This window comes from Aphis gossypii, chromosome 2 (genome assembly GCF_020184175.1).
Source record: "Aphis gossypii isolate Hap1 chromosome 2, ASM2018417v2, whole genome shotgun sequence".
NCBI lineage: Eukaryota > Metazoa > Arthropoda > Insecta > Hemiptera > Aphididae > Aphis > Aphis gossypii.
This window is the reverse complement of record NC_065531.1, coordinates 14,136,208-14,159,868: the sequence shown is the minus strand read 5'-3', so window position 1 is coordinate 14,159,868 and position 23,661 is coordinate 14,136,208. Positions and strand designations below refer to the sequence as shown.

The 23,661-nt window shown below is 31.7% G+C and overlaps 1 protein-coding gene across 1 annotated transcript; it reads right to left on the bottom strand.

Moving 5' to 3' along the window:
• Nucleotides 1-2,221: 2,221 nt before the first annotated feature.
• Nucleotides 2,222-4,363, bottom strand: LOC126550035 (uncharacterized). The gene is made up of 3 exons (XM_050200809.1): nt 4,132-4,363; nt 2,696-2,905; nt 2,222-2,615 (listed from the first exon to the last, which is right to left on the bottom strand). Exons 1-3 carry the CDS (start codon nt 4,231-4,233, stop codon nt 2,337-2,339), a joined length of 591 nt encoding a protein of 196 aa, XP_050056766.1. The 5' UTR covers nt 4,234-4,363; the 3' UTR covers nt 2,222-2,336.
• Between the last annotated feature and the right edge of the window lie 19,298 nt (nt 4,364-23,661).

Sequence of the window (23,661 nt, the reverse complement as noted above, 5' to 3'; positions counted from 1 at the left end):
CGGTGTTTTTTTTCGCAATCGAATTTATATTCGATCCGGGAAAGAGAACGAGAAGAACGCACCAACTCGAATTTTTGCATTCAACAATAATGTTTTGCCGCGCTGTAATTCTATTTGTACAAAGTCAACCGTTCTCTGCGTCCCTCCTCGTCTGTCCCGAAATCCTTTCGTTTCATTATACGCGCGCAGAGTACGCGCTTGATTTTTGAACACGAGTCGTTTCTCCCCTTTGGCCTACACAAAAGAGACTTGATATCTCTCCGGGAGCGTCTCTCTCACTCTTTCTCTGTCTATTTTTTTTCCTCTCCAAAATCAATCGTTTTCGACTCTATTCTCTCCCTCCCTCTCTCCATCTCGCTCCCTTTATACGCGAATCTATGTATATAATATATATAAAAATTTAGACACACGCACACGCACATATATATATATATATATATATACGTACATACATATATGCACACGCGAATGTTCGGCGGTAATATTATCGGCCGTACGTGTCCGGCGTACGAGATTGCCGTTATAATTTCCAGTCGAGTCGCGCGGCTATCGGCAACCCGGACACGCGCGCTCGTCCGTCCGTCATCCGCTGCCGTTGCAGCCTCCGGGTCCAAATTGCCGGCACAAGACCATTCGATTATGTCATTATAAATACCTTGTTTTTATTTCATTACTGACGTCTCTCCACTGCCCCGGACACATAATGTGCATTTCGCCACCGCCGCCACCTACCACGCGCTCCATACCAGTCGACACCCTCCCCGACCTTCATATTATCATTAAGTACACTGCGTCTAAAACAGTATTGGGTTTCTGTCACTTAATATATATTACACACACTACACGTACAATGCTGGAAACGCGTGAAATGTGTGTACCGTAGATGTTTCGAGACGTTTTTTGTCGACTATATTGTTGTTGTTATTATTATTATTACATTATTGTACTTAATATACTGTGGACAACGATGATATTATTATATAAAAGCTGATGGTTTACTTAGCGCATTCGCCCTCACTTAATAATTTAACGATGACTCAATTCAAATTTTAAATTTTGGAATTTTTAAATATAACTTAAGATCGAATAATCAGATTATTGAGATTTTTGTACATTTTAAGCCGTGCCTTATTATGATGCTAGAAAATTCTGTTTTTTACTTGTTTAGTATTTAGTTGATAAGTTTTTTTTTCATTATCGTAACTCATTTTTTTAGTTTCTAAAATGTATGTATATATGAAGAATAACAAAAACATAAAATGTATGTGTTATTGGCTTTAGTATTTATTATACTTAAGCCATTTTCATAAATTATAAATAGAAATAGAATTGTATAAATTACTAAATTTTTAAAATTGTTATCATATTCAAAATCTATCATCGCGAATCTATTATATATTAGTATCTATGATTAGAAAATACATATTTTAGTTAAATAACAGAAAAACTACTCATTTGAGTTTTATTTTGATGTTTCACATTTTTTAGAAAAATTACCTTCTAAATACGTATTTTACTGCTTAATGGGGATTGCTATTTGAAATACTTTTTTTTTCACGAAGCCATTTCTTAAATAGTGAAAAATATCTAGTGTTTGATAATATAGTCTTTAAGTAACTTTAAAATTTCCAAAAACCAGATTTTGAATAACTGCTTTATCAAAGAAAAATATAGGCGAGCATACTTAGTGAATAATTGTAAATACTTTGGGTCTACACGCGACCCGCTCGGTTTTACTACGACGTTTGTCATATTGTTAAAAATATCTAGATAGTCATATTAAACCCTCAACGACGGATATTTAAAAAATTTTTTTTGACTCCATAGGTATCTTTTTTCGTATATGAAATTTTTTTAATATCGACTTGAATGACTAAAATTAATCGATTAAAACATATATTTTCTTGACACTTATTACATAGTATAATAAGTCAAATCCGGTATTTAATTATCACTATTGGTATCATACTATCATACTTAAAGAAAACAAGGGCTTTTTATTATTTTGTTTGATTGTTGTGAAAAAGTATTGCGTAAAACCTATATTTCGGTAAGATTGTATTAAAAAAATAATTAAATAATAATTATTCTCCAATTATAAGATTTGAAAAAAAATAATTAAAAAGTCCTTTTAAGTCGGGAACAATCGTAGTGCCGTATCCAGCAAGAGTAAAATATATAATTAAAGCGTTTGTTTTCAGATATTAAACGAAAAACAGTGTTTACACGAACGAAATTCATTACTGTTTATTGATATGAATGGATAGTCTTAATACGAATAATTAAATAAATAAATCAAAAATGTGTACACCCTTACGACTTTAAATTATTTAATTTTATTCTTCGTCTTCATAAGAAATATCCTTTAGCTGACTGTTTACACTTCCTTCATATTTCAACGAGTATGAATCTTTTATGAAATCTGGAATAGGTGGCACATAGTCTCTCTGGCCTTTTTTCACTACATTCACACGTTCCATGTCGTCAGAATCGTTTTCGCAATTCATTTCATCGAAAGTGTCCTCCAGAAGTTCTTTAGAAGAGAAGCAGTCTCCCGTTTCCAAAGAATCTTGTTTTAATTTCGAAACTGGTTTATTGTGTTTTCTCCACGCTCTCTGAACAAATGAACAACGAAATGATATTGTAATATTACCTATATTATTATGCTAATCGATTTGTTCCAGCGAACAATTACCTGTATTAAAGTTGCAGCGTCGTTAGCTGATTCGGTTGTTACGCCGTATTTTTCAACCGTTTTTAACAAGTTTTGAGCAATAATTTCACGAGTCCATTCGTTGTCTATAGAAGAGACGCTTTTTCCACGATTTTCCTTTATCATTTCTTCCAAGTAATCGGCTACGATTGAGTACGCCGTGCACTCGTCTTCAGGGGCGTGACGCATCACCTAGATGTGCATTACATAACTTTAAAAAAAAATAAAAAAAACTTTTATTCAATTTGTTTGAATAAGTATTTTTTGAAAAAAAAAATTTTTAGTGTTTGGTTTATAATTTTATATCAAGTAAATATTTATTTTTTTTTATTCTATTACTTTATTTGTTTTTAAAAGCAGTATCTTGCTTTTTAAATTATGAAAATCTATACAATATATCATTTAATTTCATAATCTAAAAAGTGTTTTGTTAAAACCATTAAATTAATATTATATACTATTCCACCACTAATAGTTATAAGCATCTTTATAAAAAAAAAAAAAATAATATTATTTGTTAAAGATAATTTTGATGACGTGTGATAAATTAAAATAAACATAAAAAATAAAAAGTCAGACATAATATGTGCTCACAGAATTGAGGAAAAAAAAGTTGTGCTCACCTGATGTACTTATACTATTATTATTGTATATCTCGTAGGATAAGTATTCAAGAAAATTTTCTCTCAGTGGAAAATGATAGGTATCAAAAATATAGAAAAATGAACTTGCGTGAAGGTAGTCTGAATACTAATCCATATAATTCTCAATTTATTTTTACTATCGCTCAGATGGCGTATAATAAAGATAAATCTCAAGTTTAAGTTTATCAACAATGTCTAAAATATTGTGTAAGACAAACAAGTATTGCCAAAAATCATAATGTATTGTGTACTATATAATATTCCAATTATTACTATTAATTTATTAATAGTATATTATTAATTATATACAATACCTACACTGGCTACACTATGTAATAATAAACAAATAATAAAAAAAACATTTTCTGTTTTAATAAAGAATAATAACTAAATTGAGTAGGTAGTAGGTACTGAAAGAATATAGGTAGATTTTATAATTATTATGACTGGCCCCTAATTGTTATTAGCTTGAAAATAAGCCGTCTAATTGGATAAAAAACGTATTGTTTCCAAACAGCGTGTCACAAGACAAAAGGGGCTAGTCTGATTGGAAAGAGACAAGTTTCTTATTTAGCCTACGACTTACTGCAGAGAACAAATTTTGTAGTGGTGGTTGATTTGTCCTCATCAATTTTGTACACGTGAAAGGCGGGAAAACACATACGTGTCATAGTCTGTCTGATTTATAAGACATTTGGCGTGTCAATAAATCGGCAATTATTTAAGACCAGCTAGGTTTAGGTTCATGTGTGTGTGTGTGTAATGCGTACTCACCTCTCGAGCGACGACCATCATTAGGGCCGGCAATCCGTCGGGGATTTTGACTGTCACTCGCTGACTGTTCATCGTGGTCGGGTGGCACGGTGTTTCGTTCATTTCTACCAATTATATAAAATATTGTGACAAATATTTCTCGAAGCCTTTTGTAAGTAGTGCATACAATAATATATGTATATATATGTATAAATATGGCTTTTAATCGCTCGGTAAAGCATAGTAATAATAATAATGATAATATTATAACGATGACAACGGCGGCGACATAATAATAATGATAATAAAATATATTTCGTATACGACAAACGCGCTACAAACGCCGCCTGATGATTAATAATAATAACGTAAAGAGGGCGTGGGACGATGATTAGGCGTCGCGCGCGCGTGTGCCATTAGTGTATTATAAATATGTATATAAATACGTTAGTGAGAGACGCGCGGTTTGCTCATATATATATATATTGTAAGGCCTTTGGGAAATGTCAATGTTATGAAACAGTGTTTAGAGTGTGCTAATTGCGTCGATTAACGAAACTGGCGTCGAAACGTAATTTGACATTTCGAATGCAAATAACGTTGTCGTCGCATGGGGTAAACACGCGCGTCTCGCGGAAAATATATCGCATAATAATAATGTGTTCAACGCTGCAGCAGTCACGAGCGGTGTGTGCATTAACCGCAGAGGCACGTCTTCAAAAGACGTCTCGTCGCGTCACGTTTGATTTAGTACCGCTCCTTTAAGGAGATGAAAAAAAGGGTTACGTGGAATATATATATATATATATGTACATTATATTATTATACTGTAATATAAGGCAATGGATATTTTGTACAGGTATTATATTACGTCGTACAAAAGGAGTGTGGCGCTTTCGTGTGCCTTTGAGGACCGCGGCGGTTGGCCATAGTACCGTAAAGTATTTCGTACGACCGTGGCCGTGGGCGGGTAAGCGGTAATTGCGGTACGACGAGTTTCTCAAGACATACCCGCACTGGGCCTTGTTTTAACCCAAAAGGATGGGTCCGACCGAGTTGTTTAAGATTGATCACAAACATAAAAGTCAGGCCATAAACCATCCAAACGAGATATTATGTGAGTTCCTACACATATAAAATGATCATCGTCATTTTCCTCCAAAAATAAGACGCTGTACCTATAGACTTAAAATATATGAAACATATTATTATAAATTTTGTTTAAGTTTGAAACTTATACATTCTTTGAATAAACTTATCGATGTTCTTCACAAAAAAAGAAGAAGTGTAAAACATTACGTCACCTAACCAATTGGAATTGTTCTTTTCTTTAAGATTCTAGTTAGTTTGGGGCCAAGAAGTCTGTGAAAGACTTCGAAATTCAATTAACGTCACACACAAATGGTCAAATATGGTAAATAATGTATTATACTGTATCATAATCCATAGGAACGCATTAAATTTATAAGGCTAATATATAGACTTATGTAGACTATATATTATATACTATATATACTTATATATACTTATTTATAGACTACGGCACGTTTAATAATGCATAATATAATATTGTTTCATTTACACAGAAGAGACGATTCGTCATTTTTGATCTGCTGTCACTGCTGATCGTGAAATTCGTATTTGTTTAAAACGGAACATTTACAATTAAATTGCGAAGTACGCCATATTTTAATCTTCGCTTTAAAGTGTACTATCAAATACGTAAATGTAAATAATCACGTAGGTTGATTAAAATATTTCTCAAAAATATAGTTTAATTTGCAATTAATATCAGGTTACTAAACGTCAGGTTAAAAAAAAATACGTTGAAACAATATAATATTATGTCTTTTATAAGTAATGTATTAATAACGCGATCTGTATAAGGTGACGGGTTAATGGTCGTATCGATTTTGACTATTATCCCATACGTGAGTATACGTTTTTTCTACACCCACTCATCGCCGAAATCGTGTTTTTCTCGTATGGAGTTCACCATATATCTTTACAATGTATCTTTTGGCGTACAAGGTATACTATTACTATATAAATAAAAATTTATACTGCTATTACACTGATTTATAACATAAACACTACCATGTCAAATGCTGATTGACAGTTGACGTGAACACAATACGTATTCCTCCCCCACGTGAAAAACGAAATATTTTTGTTGATAAAGAATTCTGGTAAATCAAAGATCACGAAAAAACCTTATAAATATTCATCGAGCCCTGTCGTATTATCATTATTTTTTCCCGTCGTCTCCATTTCGTTGACGTTGTGGTACTTAGGCGTTCCAGCATGTCCCCCGAGACATTGAAGCCACCGTTCCGTCGGGAAAAATCCCAAGTCTGCAGAGGATCAAAAAATACGAAAAAAAAAAAGAAAAGTACGAATAATAAAAATAAAGCAAAATAATAATAAAAGTAAAAAGACGGTAATTGGAACGGAATTAGGATGCGAGGGCAATCTTCGTTGAGCGAAGTACGACGAACCGTGACAAGTATTCGCAGTGGTGCGAACGAACTCTGCGACGTGGGTCGAGAGTGCGAGCGGGATCGGTAAACCCCGATTAAATAATAAAAAACCTTTTAATCCGTAAAAAATAAATACGGGTAGAAGCCCATTACGGTAAAAAAAAAAAAACAGTCGTATTATAAAATATGCAGGTCGGCAGCCCGCAAAAATGTGTACACTCCCTCACAGCCGCGTATACCAACTCTTTATAGTTAATTTTTTTCGGCCGGTCCTTGATATTATAATATTCAACTACCGACGAGGTTAACACAAATTTACACAAAGATTGGTGCACGCGCGTCACTATACAATAGATTCACGGGCATACTGTTGAGTACGAATTTCCGTACCGCCAACGTCACCTTATCATCTCTCGAAAATCGCAGATATCGTTATAATTAGCCGTATTAATTATAAAGTTATTTTAAAAAGTTTTCCCGGCACTTGACGTTAAAAACTGAATTCATTGCACGCTCGTTTTTATTTTATTTTTATTGCTTTAATTTTTTTTTTTTATTTATTACACGGTGGTTATTCTTATCTATAAGACCGTAACACCCCTTCGCTGCGAACCCTGAGAATGTTTTTATATTTTGAAAATTTCTTCTGAATGAAAATAATGTACACTTAGTAATTGTCCGTTTTCGTATCACACAGAAGTTGGATTAAAATGTTTTGTTATACCTACGTATTTCTTATATATATATATAATCGTAACTATTATAGTTTCAAAGTACAAGTTTGTTTATAACAACGTCAAAAAAATCTTGTAACTTGATTCTAAACGAGACGATGGATGTTTTAATTCTTCATATTATTATATATTTTTAGTATAATGCGCACTATTGCGTAAGTATTTCATCTTTAAACACTTAAGATATTTTATTTAATGTTAATTGATGCTGTAATATTTATGAGACGTCTGTGATATACAAATGCATTAATTAATATCATACGATTTTCTAATAATTTATTGAAAAATATATTTTTTTTTTTGTAAAATGTATTATTTCAATTTTTTTTTATGTTTTCTAAACACCGTTATGGTGTGATTAGTGATGTTAGTATAAAATTTTCATTTTAAAAATTTTAAAAATTATAATTTCAAGCTGCTACTATTTCTAGAGGAAATTTTATAACAAAATTTTCTGAATGATTATTTATGTTACATGTATATTGTTTATTCATGAATAATTGAAGAATATAGTTTATGCAAAATTATTAAAATCAATATATTAAGAACACCATTGAGGTGAAATGTATTATAATTGTTTATGATTAATAATAATAAGCCAATGAAATATATATGTTATATTTATATAAATATATATTTTCTAAATTGTATCAAACGACATTAAAAGTTTTATAATATTTTTAATAAACTAATACAATATAGTTATATTTAAAAAATATTAATTAAATTACATAAATTTTTTGATATTAAACATATTTAATTATTTTTGGAATATATAATTTCTAAAATTTAACATCTCTAATAACTGCCTTCATTTAATTAAACTATAATTTCAATTTTAAATTCTAAAACGGGATATAATATGTAACTGTAAATATTCAATTGAAAGCCGCTATATAATATTATATGTTGTACCAAAACGCAATAATTACAAGTTTTAAAACCAATTTACAATTGTATTAATGCAGTATACCTAAATATTCAGGAAGTTGCATATTGTAAATATATATGAACCGCGCAAGTGCACACAAGTGGACTGGAGTTTTTCGTCGAGAACAAATCGATAAAGCATTATTATACTAAAATCGTTTTTTTTTTTTATTTACGGAAGCGTTTTCTATTCAAATGCCATTTAACCTACATAAAAAATGTAAAATTGAATTTTCTGCTCTTCGTCATATGATGCTGGCAACGTAAATTGCCCATTAAAATATTATGTGTACTCGAACTGTACAAGGACAAGTGCAATCTGTAACAAGTTGTTAATAGACATATTTTTAATCGGATTTCTATATTTTACATGTCTACCCGCAGTCTATTACAATAATTATTCAGCGTTATCGTTTTTAACTAAAAGAAATTTTCTCACAAAAAATCATGAACAATAATACATTTTAATAGTTATTTTCGTTAATGATATAATAAAAACAATCAATATTATTATGAAAATTATAATACAATATTTTATTATATTATACATAAGAGAACAAAATATATCGTGTAACATATTGTTATTGTATACCGTTGAAAAATTCTACGACTATCCGATGACGGGCTGCAATTTTCGTGCAACCACCAAAATATCCGTTGCGGAGGCGATGCACCGGGCGCGCCGAGCGTCGACCCCCTTTCCGTAGCCACCCGGTCACCCCTTTCCCCAAGTTACGCAACATTTTGCGCGTTGCGCCGGGGTGCAGGGGTCCTCGTCATGCCGTTTCCCACCCAAGGGCCCGGTTCGCCCTACCGCCATCACCGTCGGATCAATACGTTCGCCAACGACCGCCTTCCCCTATTCTGCCACCTAGTCTTCTACCGTCCTCCCCTCATCGTGGTAAATGTACCTGCAGGTGTAGTCACATCCCTTCTCCACTGTCACTGCCTACAACCCTTGACCACTCCAAACGCCAATTCACACCACCATCACCACCACCACTACTGATGCAGCGGAGAGTCGCCTCTGCAAGCTGCACACTGCAGCGCCATCGCCCTGACCGCATCACCCCTCTGCAACCTCCTGTAGGTACACCTCACTCTCGGAGTCCCAGCTCATTGGCGTGTGATATATTTTTTGTATACTTTAAAATACCCGTCGTCGAGTATCATTTTTTTTTTTTTTTTTTTTACCTTGTCTCCCCTCGAGATCTACATTAACATTATGCAGTGCAGCAGCAGGTAATCAAGCGCGTGCACGCTCTTAAGTCGTTAAGATGAACAGTTATTTTCTCTATTATTATTATTGCGTATAATAATGATAATAATCACGAGATTAATAGGAAAATATGACCCTTTATCTTAATTTTCTTTCTTTTTCACTCGGTTTTTCTATCTCACACTCACTCAATTTCTCTCTCCCTTTCTCAATTTTTACGCCTTTTCAACGACCACAGCGCTAGCGTATTGTTTGGAAACATCCCTTTACAGATATACGTGCCTATATATGTATAATGCACCGGCTGCAGCTCGTTGATCCATTAATTTCTCTGGCGACCCGCTTGCAGTGCCAAAGGTCACACGCCTTTTTGTCATCATTGCGACTCGAAATATCGTCGGAAGAATCAAATTAACTGACCGGTAAATGAAAAAAAAATAAAAAATGAGAAAAAGGTCCATTTAAAAAAGTCATCTATTCATCTCTTTTAATTGGTAAAACCCTCCCAAAGAACCCATCACGTCGTATTATTACTACGTTATACGCACGTCAGTAGCAAAAAAAACGAGTATTTTTTTTTTTTAATTTCTAGCCGTTCCTTAATCAAGAAATGGCTGCACATTCACGATTGCAACACATCGAGTTATATTGAGAAACTTTTTACGCACACACACACACACACACACACAAATATATATTATTTTTACATGTATTTGCGATCATAAAATTGCTATTTACCCTACGGACCATTTGTTCTAAAGCATAGAACACGATGGCATAAACGTATTTTTTACGCACAATATTCCGTGTTAATTAATTAGAAATTAAATTTTACTATACTTTTGTTATAACTGTATACATCGTAATGGAATCCAAACAATGCGATTTTAGTTGCATCATGCATAATATATAGTGCACAAACTCTGCGGCAACAGCTCTTCGTTTCCGTTCCATTTGATACTTATTCGTTTCTAACCGAAAAATTCAAAAGACAAGAATTAGACTTTGTAGTTTTAATTAAACGGTTCGTGCATTCGTGACCAAAACTGTTATCGTATAATAATAGGTAATCACACTAAATATAAAAATATTACCATTATATCACGTTCTTCGAAGTCTTTAAAATGTCTTCATCAACAGTCGTTATTTATTTATTCAAAACGTTTTTTTTTTTTTTAACCAAAATTATATGCCGTACGATACTGCGTTTAATAAATACATCATAATATAATAATATGGGTTTTATAATGATAAAAAAAAATTATGAAGAGGGTTTAGTATTTATCCAAAGCGCTTATTGCTAGTTCCAGCCGAGTGTTATATTAATAATATTATTATGTTAAGCATACAAGTCGAGAAGGAATTAAAAATGATGACCGATTAATTGTATGTAATATAATATATACATGAGTAATGGTAACGGATTTGATATACATTGTAATATTATTACGTATAAGTACTTACAGGTGTTATTAACATATTGTTACTGATTTGAAAATTATAAATAATAAAAAAAAACAATGTTGTTTTGTGTTCTATTACGATTTAAATATTTAACATTATACGAGATCGAAGATTTGAATATAATACGATACAATTTTTAATCCTTTTAAAATGATACGCGTTCATAGTATATAATAATCAAATATTAATATTAATATTATACACAGGTACGATGTTTTTTTTCAATCGAAAAGACGGTATTACCTATGTTTACAAGGTTTTAAATCGTAGTTATTATTCATTTAACTCATGTTATGCACAATATTATAATAAAATGTATATATACGTGTATACCACGGGAATACGCGCATATTGAATTCCGATTACGTACGCGCACTTTAAGTGTACATTGACTGTATACATGTATAATAATATAATATCCTCATTCGAGGACATGTGAATATATTATTATATTACGCGCAGACGGTTTTTTTCTTCTTTTATTTTTTATTTTTTATTTTTTATAAAGTCATATTCACTTGCGATTTAAAATCAGCGATTTCAATAGTGATTGAATTGTTTGGTGACCGTGTTTAATTATTCAATAATCCTCGAATGTATACCCGTTCGGCTGACCCTTTATTTTTTATTCATTTGTACTTAAAAACCAATTAAATCCTCAGGTCGAGCAGCTGTATACTATTATACCTATAATATATACACGCACGCTTCCTAACCGATATGTGTACAAATATATTGGCGAATGCGCGTTATAAAATCTTTAAATTTTTAATGTTGTACGCAACAGTCGTAATTAAAAAAAAAAAACGATACGAAAAGCACGTAAAAGTCCAAGCTGTACTTTTTCTCGTCGGGTTAAAATATTTCCTTACAACTCGAATCGTAGTACTTGAACTAGTGAAGGACCAGTGTATCGGAGTACATGTATACATAGTCATACATAGGTATAACAAACAGAAAGTTTTCTGTTTGCGACTCGAGTTCTCGTAACACTCTTGTGCACGCTTGTGCGACAATTGTAAGTCGACCGAAGACCATATACTGTGATTATTATATTAAACTTTCCCCATGTTTGCCTCTGGCTGCACCATAAACCCCTAACTCTCATTGAAATTATGCATTTTTTTTTTTAATTCAAGTTAAAAAATAAAATCAATTTTCTTGATTTCTTATCATAATTCTACGATTCCGTAATACCGTCATGAAAATAAATGAACATTCTGCTTATTCTGTATAAATGATTTTTTACCCTGTTATTATCTTCAATATAAATGAATATGTTTAAAGAAAAACTATGAGAATTATTTTTTTTACATCGGTTGTCTTTTGAAACCAGTAAGTTCTTCAAAAAACATCCTGAAAAAAGGTTATACCTTTATAAACCATTTGGACGAAGTATATACGCTAAAAGCTTATATAATTATTTATAATATAAATCAGAATAAGAATATATTATACAGAACAATATTTTTAAATTTGTTTTTAATTTGTACTAGGTATTTCTTTTGTTTTTTTTCTATTTAAATAACAGCGTATTATATTACAAATTTTACACACAAAACCGAAATATTTTTTCAATTTTAGTTTATTGAAATCACATTTAAAAAGAGTGATTATTATTTATATCATATACCTATTTCTTTTAAATTTTAAATTTATCCAATCTATACAAATATTTTTACAACAAGCACAAATTATGTTTTTTATTAAATTATTCTTTATTTCCAAAAAGGGTTGTTTTATTATGATAAATTCGCATATTATATCGTGTAAAAAAAAAAGATATTTTCAAAATCGTCAACACTTTGCGAGACATCGAACGTACACAATAATTACATACTGTCAATACGATCACTCGTCTGTAAATAGTATTAATAATGTATAGACAACAGATGGTACCTAGGTATATATCGCTTATATATTATACATATTATATTATACGTTATAAAACAGTCGATCGGTTGACGCGGGGTTGTCAATTACAGAATCGAAAATCCGGAAGTCGCGCGTTTAAAACAATAATGAGAAGCGACGGACGGACGAGAGTTCTGCGCCGCTTACTCGTACCTATATAATATAATTCAGTCGTGTACGCAAACACGTACCTATACCTATATAATATACGGCGGACAGACTCGGTGTCGCCGCCGCTGCCGAACTTGTTGTTATTTAAAACCGAGAGTGCGACGAGGGGTGCATATTATAATATAACACACGACGTTCGGGCTCGGCATACATTACCGCCACGGAAATATAATCATTCGTCGCAGTCGTATATATATATATATATGTAGATATTTATATTATGCGTATACGTGCGGCGAAACTTTCTAGCCAAGTCATCCGATGCCAATGAGTGTCGACATCCATTCGAATGACGAATTGCTTATCTAAACACGTGAATAATTCCGTAGCGGTACACGCGCATACCGAGTCAAAGTCATCCGTATAATATACTGTATTGTGTGTGTGTGCGGAAAACTATAGGAACCCTTCCGGTTTCTCGGCCTCGTGTGTGTTATTAGGGAGGGCCCCGGGGGTCGTGCATTATATACACTGCAGACGTCCGGGTGTGAGAGTTAAAATGCGTTCATGAATATTTGACGGAAAACCGCAGCGCCGCGACGACGACGCGTATGATAATGTGCTCGCGCGTATGCGCATTATTACTATTATTATTATTATCGTCATCGTCATTTGTTATCGCGATAGTCGATGACTTCGAGCGTGATACCGACCTATATATGTAATATTACGTGTTATATGCACATATTGTATTCTTCCCGCGGACTGTCTCTATTATGGTTTTCCGTTCCACTCCGCGATCATAACGACATCATATTGTTAGCCCCGATTTGTATTCTTCGACGACTGTCGGTTCAAAAAACGAAACGACATGAAAAATGTTATTTCAGTCGTCGGTATATAGCTAAACGCCGTGTTGTTATACAGTAAATGCAAGTGCCCACGGATGCTTTTGTTACGGTTCTACGTATTATCTGTACATTTTCAAGCGATAAAAAAAAACGATGTTTCGAGTAAATATTCACATTAATCGTATTGTTTTCATTATACTGACTAATGTTACTAGGTACTTTCGTATAAAGAGAAATTCAAACTACCAATAAACAGCCGGTGTTAAGTGTTATTACGATTATTAGAAAACATAATTTGCGAAAAATTTAACACAATATAGTAGACCAACGGTATAGTCATTTATGATGATAAGTTATTTGGATATGAGTGTTTGGAGCTGCCTTGTAATTGGATACAAAAAAATAACTTTTTATTGTGATCAAAATAATTTATTTATCCCAGAATTAAAAGCTTTTTTGAATTTCTAGCTTTATTTTCCATATAATTCAATAATGAAGTATACTTAAAACAATTTTATTCAATTATAAAATACAAAAACATAACATTTTATTTTCCGAATAATTTGATTTTTGTAGTTACCAGTAACAGAACAGTATAATAGCATTACACTGAATTACGTACTGATGTTACACTTTCATTTACCGGAATCCGGATGGTACAATTATTATAATATAATGTACTTGTAATACACATAAACCAGGTAGGTACTAAAACCATAATATTCATGATATTGAGGTTGCCATGTATGATAATAATATCCGAGAATAATTTATTATAAATTGCACACGTGGCCGGGGTGTATCAGAATTGCCTAATTAAAACGCCGCGTGACTATAATAATTATTATTCTTTTTAAATGTTGAAAGGTAAAATTATTGTTCATATAATACCGCCCTACTGTTATACGACAAACGGATTAACTATAAAAATATCACGTTACGATATTGTTACGTGGAGCATAATAAGATATTGTTTAAAAGCGGAAATTACACGTAAACCCAGTATGGCGGTAAATCGACGATTATCGTATAGCGTTTGATTGTATGAAAAATATTATAATATTATTGTGATCAGACGTATAAGGTAAACATCTCTTTAAAACATAATGCGTCTGAGTGACGGAAATCGGTTCTCTTAAACACAATAGGTATCGGTATGAAACTATGCCGCTTAGATTGTAACAAAGCATTTCATGGTACATTTTTGCGTGTTGAGATGGAAAAACGTTTTATACCTATGAAAATGTCAGTCGACATCTCAAAAGTACATAGTATAGTTATTATCATATGTACGACTTAATAATCCTTACTCGTATATTATTATAATACGAATTCAACGGGTATGTTATGCGTTAAACATAATACTATTTAATTAATCCCTTTTAAGACGCCTTTCTGCATAATAATAATATTGACGTTCATTACTATGCGGTGGTGACGTCGTACTTAAGAAATATAATCCTGCACATCGCGTCTGGTACTTACTACAATATAATATGACATAGTATTTCCATAATTGAGTGTCTTTCACTTAGTTTTACAACAACTATTATTAGATTTTAGATGTTTTGCTGAGAGCTTTTAAAATGTGTATTTTACCAGTTAGACCCTTTATAATAAATATCCTGTACATTTTTGCTCAAATGATTGATAATAAGTAGCTTATTAATACATATAATCACATAAATCGAATACGCACATTACAGGATTCGGAAGCACAAGACTTCTAGGCGGGTGATATAGAAGTCACCGGCACGATGCAGACACCCACGTCGTGTTCTGAGCACGAAAACCACGAAAAGGACGACTATATCCATTTCGAAACACAATCAACCGATCTTTATACACCACACTTACACGTTGGATAGTTGGTGTAAAGGAAACGCAGCATTTACATGTTGCAAAATGTTGACTATTCTACATAATATGATAAACGATGGCCGCCACCGGCCGCGACCCTTTTGCGGTCGTCGGTTCAAACGAGGAAAAAAAAGATCAGTGTTGTACCTTTTATTAAAATAATATAATATACGTATAATAACTAGACATTGCGCACCGCCGTGGAAACGAGAGGAGGCCGCCGACAATATTTTAACGCCATGTGTGTGTGTGTGTGTGTGCTTAATTAAAAGGGAGTTTAAATGCATGTCGTAGAGAGGGAAAAACGTTTTACGGGGGCGCATAAAACATAGCCAAAATCCTTTAACTCGCGAGTCGAGCCACTTTATATAAATATAGGGTTCCGAAGAGCTAACACTTTTTTCCCGGCATACGTATACACCTACATGTGTGTTTGTATGAGCTCGCGTACTCAGACTTCCTCCTCGCAAACGTAATCCCGGGATCAGGACGAGTCGAGGGCATATCCCGCGTACGCATTATGTCGTTGCGGTCGGCACAGAAAATAACGACTTTCCATATTATTGTATACTTAAAAAGCCGTACTGTTACCGTTATATTAGAATTATAAAATATGTGAGCAGGTACGTGTCCGCTGTCCGATGACGATAAACAATAATCGTATATAAACATTTGTTAATAACGTACGATACGAGCAGGATCGAATCGGATGACTTTTATTATTTCATCAAAGTTGTACGTAAAACGTCGCAACTATCAAACGATTTGAGCGAGCCGATAACGCGAAACGGTTGTACTGTACGGTGCATAATATTATATGTATTGTCCGATATATTAAAATAAACGCGTATTATTACTGTCGTTATATAGTGTTGTGTAGTATAGTCCGTTATACGGAAAGAAACGTGCATATTATTATTACGAGGCTTGAATATGTCACCGATTGAATTTTTCAATAAATTATTTTTATTACACTCGTATGTCATCGAAATTATATTATAGTACGCAGCACTGATATATAATACGGGCGAGGAAGAGACATGCAAATATTTTCCGATAAAACTGTTGGTATTTTTCTATTCTCTGGTTTAATATCTCTAAGTGAGTCATAAATAACGTGTTTATACGAGTGGCCATCGTACAATATTTATAATGTATTATGTTTATTATGTTATCATAATATTATAATAGACGACAAATATGAATAGACTTAGACTGTAATCAATGGTAGTTTATAGGGAAAGTGCTTATTTATTTAAGCTCGAAAATTCAATCCTAGACTTCTTAAAAGTATTTTTATAGTAGCCAAATAAATATTGATATTAGGTACTCGTAAAAATTGTTTTTTAAGTTTAAGTTTTAATAACATATGTATTAAAAATGCTCAAACTATTTTGTATTTTTCATTTATTTTTATACCTTTGTAATGTTTTCTGAGAACAACGTCTTAATTCGCTGTCAATCTCGCTTTTCAGCTTTATGTTCACGAAGATAATTGAAATCCTTCTTAGGCCATCGATAGGACTTGTAACAAGAAAACATTTTCGTAGAATTTGCGAGCGCGTGCAGTGATGTATATTAATGTTGTCACACGTGATCTATCACAAAGCAGCCTTTTTTCCAAGAATTTATATCAACATCGACGTCGGTATTATAGATGTTTCAATTAGGTAAAAACGTTTAATATTAGTTTTCACTAATTAAATATTTAAGAATTAGGTTCGGCAATATTTTTTTATAACACCATATAAATAATTTTTTTAGGGATAAATTATAAATGAGTTGTTTAAATTTCGAATTTTAGAATATTTTAAATATTAAATGTTAAATTATCGACTACCACTACGGCATGAATTGCAGCCATTATGCGTTAAACCATTTGTTTAAGAATATTTTAACCAATTATACCTAGGTACATATATTCAAATAACCGATAATTTTCAATCTAATGTCAAATTATTACGATAAAAATATTTATACATTTTATAAATAACAGTTTTCGGTGAGTTAATTAAACTTACAGTTATGGAAAATTTAAACGTTACTATTAACTGATGAAAAAACACCCATATAATATATGTAACATACCGGAACGATATTATGCTTATTTATAAATTTATTTACTATAAATTTCTATGTAGGTTCCTAATTATTAATTTTATGCGTCTTGTGTTAAACGAAAAAATACGAAAAAAAAACATTGAATATCGATAGTAAAAACGTTTAACAATAATATAATAAATAAATAATTTTTAAAGCAATTTATGTGGTCTTGACGTTATCTGACGGCGATATGTAATAACAAATGGAGTCGAACGCATTTTGTTTAATATGATTTATGAACCGTTCAATATTATTTCATATGTTATAAGTCGAGCTGAAAATATACGAAAATTATCGCTGAACAGTGTGTAAATATATTATAGATTTGCAATTATTCAAGTCGTATATAATCGTTAGTCGTTACCAAATTTTTCGGACCAAACAATTTTCGTCTACGTCCGTTATTACATCGAAGAGTATGCAAAAAATTCACGATAGTATTGTCAAACGATCGTGTATACGTTCGCGTAATTATTGTACAGTCATGTTCGCTGAGAACTATACATGATTTTATCTAAATCATAAACATTCTATATATGTTTATTTATACTAAATATGATCTCTTACGATTTATGAGCTGATGCCTGATAGTCATAATAATATTGCGGTCGCAGTATCCACTACTCTATTGTATATAATAATATTATATAACATAATATTGAACAACAGAATCTCGGTGGTCGCAGCACAGTCAATCGACTGTGATTATATGCCAAAAAGTATTCTCAAATTCTATAGTAAAAATGTGTATACCTATAAATATATCGATGATAATAAAGCTATAAAGTGTAGGTATCTTATACCTACGCAAAATAATAATAATTTAATGTGTTTATGAATTTTCATAAATATACTTATAGAAAAACTATTTTTTTTTCACATTAATATCATTGTTCTTACACCTGGAAAATATATCATATAATACAATTATAACGTCGTTAAATTAATAACAATAATAATGATTATTAAACAATAACATCGGGCATTGCATTCTGCGGGGTTTCGCATCATAGAGCCAATCAGCGCGCTACTGACTTATTATACTTCTTTTCTATTGGTTATTGTTATTATTGGATGTGTTTTAATCGATCTTAACTACTCGAGTCTCAAGATTAAGTTCGTCAGTCGTAGTTGGAACGCGGTGATCTATACTTCAAACCCCGCAGGACTGTTCACATCATCGATAAGTCACATCTCATATTATATGTCGACAATAATAATTGATTCATCGTCGATTCTATTTACACATTCTGAGATGGATTGTGGGTGATTGCTTAGCTATAGGTACGGTTTAAATAATTATTTTAATATATTATAATAAATAATTCATATACGTCGAAATTCAAATTTTACGGGAGAGACAAAACATTTATTTTGTGTAACCTATTATGTTCTCTTTTCGAAAAAAAGAATGAAATAAATATGCATATACTCTTAATATATGACACATGTAGATATGTTTAGTTTTCACTACAAATAGTGTGATTAGATCCAAAAAACATATTTCTGTAAAAATCTGAAAATTTCAAGATATTGGACATGTTCCTTAACAAAAGTCGTACTAAAACCTTCAGCAGACTGTCAGGTATAACAGTAAGACAATTTTTGGCTATACGTTGAACGGTGTAGATTTGTATGCGTGGCAAAAAATCGGGATTTGCTTTTATAATATAGATAAAAATAACAAACTGATTAAAAAAGTTATTTTATAATAATTTTTCCGGATTTTTATTTCTTTTTTCCTCAAAGATACTATACACCACAGTATTCGAAACAGACTAGTCAGAGTTAGATAAAATATAGTTAGTGAATTTAATTCAATTTTAATGCGTTCATCGTTGGTTGAATTGTCATTATTTGTTTAACTAACACATCCTCATTTACTTCTTTGTATAGAAAAAATAATTTACCAAGTTTTATTACAATTTTTTTATCTTTAGCTTTCGATTTTTCTTATCTGCCATATTGTATACACACGATACATCTCTGGTCTAATATATATGACATAATAGTCATCAATTATATTATAAAACATCTATAATGACATATTTCGATAATTTATACAATTTTATACGTTATTTATATTATAATCTAAAGAAAATACATTAATAGTGAGGGTTGTTATACATATTTTATTATATAAATCAACAATGATTGTAAGATGCAGTCCGGTTGGTGTGCACAATTGGTAGGTAGTATTGTAGTATAGATTATAAGTGTAATAGCAGCAGTACTCTATTATACGTGGAAACGAATTCCGTTTAGATAATCTCTTCTGTTTCCGGTACTATACGCACGTTTTTCTCGCCTTCGGTGGTGGGTACGGAGGATTTTCTGGGTGTCGACGACAGAACTTATTTAAAAAATAAAAAACGAAAATTCGTTGTCGTTACGGAGCTTCTCTCTCCTACTGTTTAATATGTATATACATGTATATGCATCGTTTCTTGTTGGATTTTACCGGTGCGTTTCAACGCCTCGAGCTCCACCGAAAAGGGTCAAATGCGCGAATGTAATTCAAAGTGATTTTCTATTTCGCGCATAATGGGAGTTTGGGTGTATTTTTTTTTTTACCCTGGAAAGAAACTCGGTTCGACCGCAGTGAACCGCAGAAATTGGGTTAAACGAATATACCGCAAGAACGGGCGATTTTTCAATAAAATATGTTATGTGGAAAATAAGTAGATGTAAACCAAATCGTTCATAGTGCATTTTGTTGAGGATGACTGTTGTTGATTACGATTTATTATATGCATTCTAAATCATATAATACTGCTTTATATCGTATTATATTATTATTCTCCTAATTGGTAATTTACAGTAAATATACCTAATAAATTTACAGTTTTTTTTAATACCTTCGTCCCGTTTTTATGTTTAAATTATAGATTAATTCGAATCCGTATTTTTTTGAATTTTTAAAGGTGTACTTAAGTACCATAATTATTTTATTATATTATTATGGACTAACCTGTAGTTTTATAAATTAATTTTTTCAAAGTATATAGAGTCTATTTGTTTAATCAGTTTTTTACATTTTTATTTATTAAAACCTAAATTGAAACAAGTAGTTTTTATGTTATTTTTCTTTTTTAGTATTTTTTATCTTTATTAAATAGTTATTTTTTGAATGTATATAAATATCTATGAGCTAAGAACTTATACTATAATGGTTATAATATACACATATATAAAATATAAAATTAGAAATTAAGTAATCAGATAGGTTAAATTCTAAAGTTTTAGAATCTATACTTTTACTTTGTAAAAAAAAATTTAGCGGAATTTCGATTAAGTACCTATCTACACATCATCATTAAACTAATAATCTGATATTATATTCTCAATATAGTTTTTTAAATATCGTAAAAACGCATTTTTAAGATTCATCTTTAACTGTATTATTACATTAATATATATCAACACTTTTGCCACCAAGAAAATTACTGTTAATTAATAGTTTATAAGATTTTGTTTTTATGTATCTATAATAATATATTATTTATATAGTTTTAGTGACCACCCTATAGTTAGCACTGTACTGTAAATGTATATTTACTAGCCAAAATAATATGATATAGAGTATGGTGATTTGTTTATTTTTCAAAGTAAAAATTTAATTTCAACCAATATTATAACTAGTGGCTTATGCACACATAATACTTATTATATTATTATAATATATTATAGTATTTTTCTTTTTCAACAATTTAAATTAATATTTTTATCATCTTGCAAATAGAATAATGATTTAGTAGAGCAGTTGCATTCTAAATTCCACCTGCAGCTGTACATATTCCGAACAATTTATTTTCTCGACGTCTAGAAAATATATTGTTTTTCGTAGGATCGCACACATATGGTGGCGATCCTTTCAGACGTGACATTTTAATTAATATCCCATTAAAAATCATTATTCCCCAGTGAATTTCATCACTCACACGAGTTATAAATTTAAGCATTTTCCGACAGCGTACATAGCTGTTCGCATAATATATTATACATAAATAAGTAATATACCTATCGCAATAACGTCCATTTCGATTTAATCTACAAAATAAAACATGGAGCACTTTTATTTTTTTACAAAATATTACAGTTTGTTGTGTCATTAAACTGTATCTATACAGTAATGTTTAAAGGCCGATTTTGGTAGTTACCTATATTTATTCAAAAATTATAACGGGCTCACAATACTCAAATAATAACATGAAATTAATAATTAATAAATTCATATTGTCATTAAATAAAAAAAGTAAAAACTTAAAATAATATTGTGATAAAAAGCATTTTTTTTTTAAATAATGTCGTTTTGATATGGCTTCAAATCGTGTAAAAAATTGAAACGGTTCGTAACAATGAGTGCGTTATCGGGTAAAGTACCATTCCAGTAAATTATAATGAATGGTTAATGCCAAATTTCAGTTTTATTGACTAATTAGTAGGCAATGTAAAATGAGCCATTAAAAAATCCTCGTGTATACATAATTCATTTAGAAGACTTTAATACCGAGCTGATTCGGACCTATTAATTCGCTGCAATAATCGAGTGCCTGTAGTGTACACAATAATAATAGGTACGCGTACGGCTTTTAATCTATATATATATATATATAAATACACATAATATATAGTATGATTATATAATAATACCTATCTACTTCCTATAATGTACATGCTATATGTACCGTTGTATTAGAGTAAACCTCGTAAATCCTCGTTAATCTAGTAATTGATGGCCGCCGTATAGCCGCGTGTGTAACCTAACCTACACATCGAGAATTGATATTTATTCGTGGTGTATATCGCTGTTATTTGCTGCAGCATGTATATATTATATAGGTGTACTCGTTGTACGTACAATATATTTTCGGTCCGACGATTCGTTTACTATGACTGTATAATGTGCATTGATAATAGAATAGTAAATTTCGTTGCATCCAAATATTGAATAACTATATTAGGTACGCACCGCGGTAGTACCATAAAATATATACAGGATGGATGATATGTAGAATTGATGACATATCTGAATACCATGACATCAATTCAGTGTAAGGTTATCAAATCACCCATGCGGTCCAGTATAACATCTGGTAATAATTTTTTTTTTCAAACATATTTTATAAAACCGACTCGTTTCGCTTAATAGCACAATGTTTGCATTGCAATTAATATAAACCATCTGCTTAGTAAATTACAGAAAAGAAGCGCTCTTCTAGGTTTCAAAAAAAAAAAAAAAAAAATTAGATAATCGTAACTATTTAAAAACGCGACGTTTAAGGATACTTTGTAAATCATCCTGTATATGTAAATATATAATATACATGTATATATGTGTATAAATACCGTGATGAATGACGCGCGTGACTGGTGTGGTTGCGGGTTGCAAGTCGTTCGTTACATTGTTACAATAATAATATGTCAGGTGAAAGACGCGCGCAGTAAGTCGGCACTCGCCGACGCAGCTATTTACGGGCGCCCAAATGAATTTATCGGCCGGGCGGACGTCTTAAATCAGTGCACTGCGATTTATAAATCTCTACTCCGCGAGACGGCAGGCCAAAAGAGAGCAAAACAAACCATAAAACACGCGTTCGCCCGTATACCGCCGCGTGTTTATATTACAATATTGTACGCATATAGCCACCACGCGATCGTATATTATACGGACGCGTCTGAAACCGTGTATATTTCCGTATATAATACACTATTAGAATAAACAAAATCCGAAGATTTATACATCGTATTTCGCCCTCGGAGAGTACGCGCGACGTTTTGTTTTTCTTTCGATAGGTTCTACCCGTCGCACACGACGCGAGGTATCCAAAGGGTTTTTGGTTATACTATATTATAATGTCGTCGTTAGAATAATATTTGGGTCA